The following is an 8,263-nucleotide window of genomic DNA, read 5'->3' on the forward strand; positions in this document are numbered from 1 at the left end:
CTATTAGCTAGGGTTTTGACCATGATTTTGTAGAGGTAGTTGCAGAGCGAGATAGGCTGGAAGTCATTGAAAGAGGCTGGCTTGTCGGATTTGGGGATGAGGGCTATGAAGGTGGATTTGATGGCCATGGGAATTTTTCCTGAGTGGCTGCAGTGATTGATTACTTTGAGGAGGTCCTAACCCAGTACGTCAAAAAAAGCAAGATAGAATTCAATGGACCAGCCGTTAGGTCCTGGGATTTTGTCTCTTTGGAAGCCCTGGATGGTAGCTTCAAGCTCCCCCAATGAAACCTCTTTGGTGAGTTCTTCTGCTTCCCCTTCACCCACAAACGTGGGGAAAAGTTCGGCCACTCGCATGATCTCTAACAGGCTGGCTTCCCTCGAGGCCATATATGTGTTCCTGAAGTGTGAGGTGGTGAATGAGGCGATCTCTCTGGAGGTGTGGACTTGTTGCCCCCGATTGTTTTGCAGCTCCCAGATAGTGTTGATTGTTTTCCGACCATTTGCAAAGCGGTGGTAGAACTTTGTGTTTTCGTCCCCCTCCTTGAGCTAGATTGCTCTACTTCTTAGTCTCCAGCTGGTTTCTCTGTCTCTAAGGACTTGAGTTCTCTGTTTGATTAAGGATTCATACATGGCTTTCTGATCCGAGGAGTTCAAAGTACCCCCCGAATGTGGTTCAAGGTCTGCAATCGCCTGCTCTGCTTGGGAGATAATTAGGTCATCCTGTTCCCGTTTGTTGTGAGCCCATGCTCTGGATATCACCTTAATTTCAGAGAGGTTTTTGACAAACCATATAGTTGGATCTTCCTCCTTAGTGATCGGGTGTAATTTCTAGAAATCGATTATTATCTTGATATAGGAGGGGTCCCGGAGCCATGTGGAGTTGAATTTGAAAGGGGTTGTGTGTTTTTGTTACTTTTCTCCAACCTCTAGAAAAATGGGTCTGTGATCCGACATACCTCCGCTACCTACCCATTGCCTTGATCTGGGGTGGCTGTTGTGAAAGGCCTCCTTAATAATAAATCGGTCCAGTCTCCTAGCCAGGCTTTGGTCTCTAGCTCGATTGTTTCTCCAAGTATGCTGAATCTTGGCTGAGGGGATATCTATCCAGAGGTAATTCTCAAGCAGCTACTCAAAGAAGTCAGAAAGCGGGTCAATCTGCGCCATGTGTCCCCAGGATTTTGAGAAGCCCAAAGAGAAATTCAAGTCCCCACCTAGGATTACATTTCTGGCTAGAAGGAGGGGGGAGCTGAGAAGCTTACGCCAAAAGAGCTCCCTGTTGTGGCAAGGTCCATAAAAATTTATGATTCTCAGCTCTTCCTCCAGATCCTTGGAATAAATGTCCACTCCCAGGAACCCCCTCCCCCCCATATGTTCTTCAGGTTAATGGTGCAACTCTTGAACCCAATTGCAATGCCCCCAGAGTGCCCCGAGACATCAAGAGCATGGAAAGTCCATCCAGGCATCCAAGAGCAAAGGATAGGAATGGCCGTTTCTACCTTACAAAGGGTTTCTTGTAAAAGGATAATGTCAACCAACTCAGATAATAAGAGATGCTTCAGGGCCAGCTTTTTCTCGGGGCTGGCCAACCCTCTGCAATTGAAGGACAGAATCTTCATGGAGGGGGGCGGGGAAGGGTGTCCTTTGCTCTAAGAACCCTTTCAATGGTATGCTGTTTGCCCTGGATCACTTCGTCACCTGCTTGTTCTTTTGCTTTGTATATTTTGGATGGTCTACCTCTACCCTACTTGGGCGAGAGGATGGGAGGGGCAGCGTCCAACCTTATGACATCTGGCTCTTTCTGCTTGGCAATCGAGCGGGTGGAATAACTCAGTGTGGAATTTACAGAGGGGGAGGGCGACTGAAGGGAGGGGTTAGGGACGGATGAGAGGGAGCATGAGGTAAAGATGGCCGATGGCTTTGGGAGGGGGCAGGTCATATATAGATGACCTGACCTAGAGGGGGGAAGAGGGGGTCGGGAGTCCGCAACCAAGTCGAGAGCCGATGGGGAGGAGGGGGAGGGAATCATGATCGGAGGGGGCAAGTGGGACAAGAGCGATAAACAAGAAGAAGAAAGTTGCGAAACATAGGCAGCAGGGGGGAGAGACATACCCAAAGAGAAGACGTTGCCTTTTGCTACCTTTGAGCACGTCAGTGGAGGAGATGGAGGCCTGATCAGGTTCTTGCCCTTCTTTTCTTACATAGGTGAGAGTGGCGCTTCCACTGTGTCTGAGGTCTTGATTTGTTCCGCCCTTGGTGCTGTCGCAACCGGAGGAGTGGGATTTTCTGCTACCGGGGGTTGGTCCTTCTCTTTGGTTTCCTGATGATTCTTCTTGAGGAGGGGGCAGTCTTTGTAAAGGTGACCCACTTGATGGCACCTTCTACAGCGGTAAGGGATTCCTTCAAAGTCTAGCTCCTGCTTTCTCGAAAAGGATTTCCATTGTATAATGATGTGTTCCTGTAGGCCTCCTCTTGTATCCAGATGAACTAGAATCCTGGCATATGCCATCATTCCCATAGTGAGATATGATTTGTCAGATTCCATATAAGTGCCCAGAGAGTTCCCAATTCTCCTGAAGATATCCTCGGACCAGTACTGTAGAAGCAGGCCCGAAAGTCTGATCCATACCGGCCCAACCCTGATTTGTTCAGTCTCCAGGTCGAAAAGGGGTGACCATCTTTTGAGAAGTACCGGTGCTTTTTCAAAGTGCCTGAAAGATGACAAAACCCAGCTTGTGTGGTCAACCCTTGCAAACCTCAGCGCGAACCAGCCTCGCACGAATGTTTGGACAAAAGGGATTTCCGCCAGATGTTGGCCCCAAATCTCTGTAGCCCATGCCTTCAACTTTTCCGCAGAGTAATTTCTGCCCCGGATGCGCCCCACTAGCACTCTATCGGCTAAATCCATTGCGTCTCCCCACTGAAAGTCTTCTTCAAGCCTCAAAATGATGTCTTAGGTCGGGAACTGAAGCAACACTATTTCTTTGAAGAGCAGGAGGACATGCGACTAGGGTTTGCAGGTGCCCTAGTTCCTACCGGAGCAGCGAGCAGGGGCGAGGGATAGGGGTCGAAAGGGGGTTAGGGATAGCCTCCGGGAGGGGGGTGATTGAGTTGAAACTGCTAGAGGAGACAGGGGAAGCTAGGGGGGGAGAGGAGCTGCCGGAGGGGGAGATTCGAGGGATGATTCAGGTTGAAGCGGGGGAGGGTGTAGACCCGGCAGATCCAAAGGACCGGTGTCAATAAGAGAGGTCTCGAAGCATTCCGAAGGAAACCCAAGGGAGGCCGGGGAACGAACATAGAAGGGCATCCAGGAGGAGGGTTCTTCAGGCTGTAGAGAGGTAGAGAGAGGAGGATCAGTCGACTGTGTAAGGTCCTCGAAACTGACCGATAAACTTTCACTGTATAGACCTCCCGAAGCTGCAAACGTGGAGCACCAGATGGAGACTTCTGCTAGTGGAGAGTCCGAGTAGTCCACCTCATCTAGGTCCATAACACGAGCTGCTTAAACAGGATACTACCTCGGAACCAGGTAACCGTCGGAGACCGGCACCGACAGCAAGGAAACGATCGGGACCATCCAAAGGGCGAGAAAAGAGGAGCAGATGTAGACCGTCCAGGTCGAGCAGGCAGGAGGAAAACGACGAGAGGCAGCTGTGAGCTATTTGTGCACAGCTTCAAAACCCTAACAACGTTCGGCGGAGGAAGGAAGTAAACAATGGGGTAAAAGGAAAAGGGTAAAAAGAGGACCTTCAGTGCTGAAGGGAAAATGAAGGCCCAGGCACGGGATCCAAGAAAGAATGATGTCAGGGGTGGCTGCAGGACCAATGCCGGCCTACAACCCCATTCCATGACCCTTGTTCAGACCATGCTACTCAGGCATAGTCGTACCCGCATCACTCCTCCATTATTCATAGAGGGATTAGTTACTCGAGGTAACAATGATTTTGTATTTTACCATACCATTGATTGCATTCAGATTCTTTGATGTGGTTTTAGAATTTTTAGTGCACTCATGGAGCAATTTTCCACAATCATAACATTTATCTCTCTATTTGCATTTTTCGGTGTTCATGTGTGATGCTTATGTGTGATGGTTCTTTCTATTATTAACTACACATGGTTACTGTTTAATGTTTAATAAAGTACTGATACTTAGATTAAAGATCAACATATGATGAATTAACAGAATCATTAGTTTGTTGGATATACGCTTGTTTCCTTAAACACAGTTGCATACACATGCGGGTTGCTTTCATTGAAGTAGTGTATATGAAATTGAGTAAGAAAAGAAAAGGATTATTGACTTGACTAATATTCATTCACCGCCCCCCCTCTGAGTATTATTTCCAACAAAAAATGGGCTAATTCACATTAAGAAAATAAGAGAGTATAAGACAATAACTTCATATTGCACATATATTCTTTGTAAGCTCATATGATTACACTAATTCTGAAACTAATCCATCAAGGTAAAAAAACATTAAATCCTGAAAACTAAAATACTTCCGCATCCAACAATGGAGTGTTCAAAAAATCAACGTAAAACATTTGTTTTCCAATGCAATGGAACTACATTAGTATAACTACTATGAATATGACTATTTTAGTTGCTACCATTCAGTGCTACCACAGTGTTGAAATTATCAACGTTGGACCCTTCCTCGAAATTCATGGTCTTAAATACCTAAATATATGCTCTTAAATGTTCAAAACTGAAAAGTGTTTGCAGCGTCGTTGCGAATGAGGGTCGAAGGTGATGAGATAGTCTGCCCCAGAGCATGTGACCAAGTTTTTCGGATCATAATAAGCATAAATGTAATCTCAGGGACACAAATTGTTAAAGATACGAGAGAAATTAATGGGTCTTCACATTTGGAAATTTTCATAGGAACTTGTGCAATGATATTGAGGCATGCTAAAATAAAATGAGGCACTCTTACAAGCCATGCCACAAAATAAAATATAATAAGAAATTAAAATATATGAAAGATATTCAAACTAATCAAATCAAAAAGAAATCATCACAAATTGTGTATGTACATGTGGGGACCCATTTCATTTTCAAAAAGGAAAAGGGATTTCTTACCGAGACAAACAAACATACTCAAAGCTAAAGCTTACATGAAATATAGAGTGGGGAAAAATAGCCGGCCGACCACTCCAATAAACATATCCCAAGAGTATATTTCCAGAAAAACCATCCAAATTTTACAATCCATACTAGTCACTTATAATTATTTTCTCCTTTCAATATAGTAAAAATCTTGTCTTAGCGGACATTCACCACCTCAAGCCAATTTACTCTGGTATAGTAAAAATCTTGTCTCAACCCAAATTGACCACCTAAAGACAATTTACTCTTAAACTCTCTAGAACCTGATACATTTTGAATGCCACGGATACACACTTATCCTTTGTTAGTTCATATTCGTTGGGTTCCACAAGAAAGAAACATGCACTAGTATCCTTTTTGTTTTAGTTTTTTTCTGAAGAATTAAGTGAGAGAGTTCCACAACATACCATCCAATGTGCTCATAGCATATTTGAAGGTTGATGGGTGTGGATTGCCAATTGAAGGCTACTATGTTTTTTTGGATTTTTATATTAATATTTCCCCTTTTTCTCTTTGTTTTGATTTTGAGTGAGTTTCTTAAGCACAGGGTTGAAAACTGATATTGGTGCATGGTATATATAGAATACCATCATGTTTATGCTCCAATTTCACTAAGAAAAAATTGTTTCCATTTGTGATGGACCTCACCAAATAACATTATATTCTTTCTTAGATACACATAAGGTGAAATATTTCTGGCTTGATTATGAAAATCAAAATACAAGTTTTTCAACTTAACTTAACAATATTATGGAAGCAAACTTTCTCATCGAACACCATACATAGGAAGTGTGTGCCTCCCTTAATTAGAAATTCCCTTGAGGAATCCACAATGCTAATAGTGTACCATAAAAACCATAATCTGGGAGACGGAAGGGGTTCATTAAATATCACAACAATCCATTCAATTAAGAAAGTATCACGCCTCACAATCAAAGACTTACCACCCTTCACAAGCCTATACATGGTGTTATGTTTAACCAATGGGCATATTCTTGATTTCTGGACTTTGCGCTCTTTAATAATTAATCCTTAAGATCCGACGGGGATAATGGCCAAGAATCAATAGGAAGAGGCATGGTGTGGAGATCGTGGAGATTGATCTGGGGACCTGATTTTATTTGCCATCCCACTAATGGGAGCTTTGAACATGCTAGGGTTCGAAATTTGGGTTTTGTAGTTTCTAATTTCAGCTATTTTGATTAAGGTTTTACCCATTATTTTCTCAACATCTCAAGGCTAAATGTATGTATGAATTTCTTCCTTATTTCTTCTTCTTTCTAGGTCATGCCCGTGTTTTCTTCTAAGGAAGGAAGGAAATTGCATTGTTTTTTTATTTATTTCTTATGGTTTTTTTAACAATCTAGATAACTTCTTGTATTTACATAGGTCTAGTCTCTTGATGCAAATGGTTTTCATACCATGCTTATTTTATAGCATTTGCCTTATCCTAGGTTTACAATGGTATGTCGAGGAGTTGAGGCTTTTAGGGTCTAATCCCTATTATTTGTGTCAGATTTTGTTGATGATATTAATTTTCCGTAGTACATATCATAGAACAGATAATAGATGTAGAAACCCACCCAGAAATACAACATATTTCCTCTGGTAAGTAGTTCCTTCTAGTGCTTCTTTAAAAGGCTTTGATGTAAATAATATGAGACATTGATTTTGGACTACCATATATGCTATTGTAGGCCAGTTCTCAGCATTTTTGGGCGTTCTGGAAGCCAATACTTCTTCAGCTTAGGTGTAGTAAATAATTTGGTTAGGCCATTGGGTGTTCTAACATAGTCTTGAATGAATATCATAACAACTTCAGAGGGATGAGTAGACAATATGCCTCAATATCTTTCAATGCGTTTATTGTTTGTTCTTGAAAGATTGACATTAGGTCACAACTTTTCCTTCTAGTGATAATGTATGCTAGATAGAAAATGAAAAACAATATATTTTTACTCACATGGGTTGTGAAGTTACAAGAATTTCCTCCAAATGAATGATAGATCCAAACATCATTCTCAAGTCATGTATGTATAAAGGCCTCTTACACCATTATACATAAAATACAAGCAAAATGAGGCTTTATAATCAAACTAATCTACTAAAAACATAATAGACAAAATGGTGCTCTTGACTACAATATTAAGCATGCCTTGATTGTATCTATCTACAATTATAGATTTAAATTCTCAAGGCCACTAAATATTGGAAAACAAGGACCATACATTGAGGTGATTTGTAATACTATCTTGTTTATTTGAGGGTGACAACTGTTGAGTCCCTATGTAAGATTGTTCTCCAAGAATAGCCAATGAGTTGTGAGTAGTTTCCATGAGTACTTGCTGAAAGGTAGACTCTTGACCCAAATCAAAAATAAAAACCAATAAAAGGTCTTTGAATTCATACTTCCTCAATTTCTTATCATCTCTTGAACCCTAGTATATTGCACCATAGAGTCTTCTATGTTGTTTGAAGGCTTAAATATTTTATATTAAAAAACACACCAATTTCAAAATCAATAAAATGTTGTTATGTTCTTTAAAATGCTTGGTTATTATGAAAATTACACAAAATGAAATTGTTTTACACTTGAAGTCTCTAATTAAAAGGATCCATGAATCAAATATTACAATTTAAGGATTTTTTCTTGTTTTGTCCTAGTACTATCATTTGAACGAGACATCTATGTTCTTTATGAATTTTAAAGTCATAAACATCTATGTTCTTTATGAATTTTAAAGTCATAAATTACCATCCAGTTCCATGACCATTTATTTTTGTATCTATCCCACTCATCTATTTTGATTTGAAACATATCACTTATTGCAAAAAATATTTTATTACTAAATTACCTTACATGTGAGATTTACATCCTATATATGTTTGCAACTTGGAAGCCAATCGCCTACCATAGTACATGTTTCACAGTGTAACACAACTATGTAATATTCATTCACCATGAAAAGATCATGGACCTAGAAACTCAAACTGGAGAAATTTTAAATTTATAGCTTGATGATTTGCATAGTTCTTCAATAATATACACATTTCAGTTCATTTAACAAACCTAGAGACTCATATTTCTATAATAAGATAAATAGGACAGGTGTATTAGGAAACAAAAGTTATCAACCTCGCAGATTCCGTT

The 8,263-nt window shown here is 40.9% G+C and overlaps 1 protein-coding gene across 1 annotated transcript; it reads right to left on the reverse strand.

The window, feature by feature from the left end:
* Window positions 1–2,196: 2,196 nt before the first annotated feature.
* LOC149229199 (uncharacterized) lies at window positions 2,197–2,907 on the reverse strand. Its single transcript, XM_089380976.1, has one exon. The coding sequence runs from the start codon at window positions 2,905–2,907 to the stop codon at window positions 2,197–2,199; it is 711 nt and encodes a 236-aa protein (XP_089237102.1).
* Between the last annotated feature and the right edge of the window lie 5,356 nt (window positions 2,908–8,263).

The sequence above is a fragment of the Pinus tabuliformis genome, chromosome J (assembly GCF_031772625.1).
Source record: "Pinus tabuliformis cultivar Carrire ecotype Pingquan chromosome J, CPIR1, whole genome shotgun sequence".
Classification (NCBI taxonomy): Eukaryota; Viridiplantae; Streptophyta; class Pinopsida; order Pinales; family Pinaceae; genus Pinus; species Pinus tabuliformis.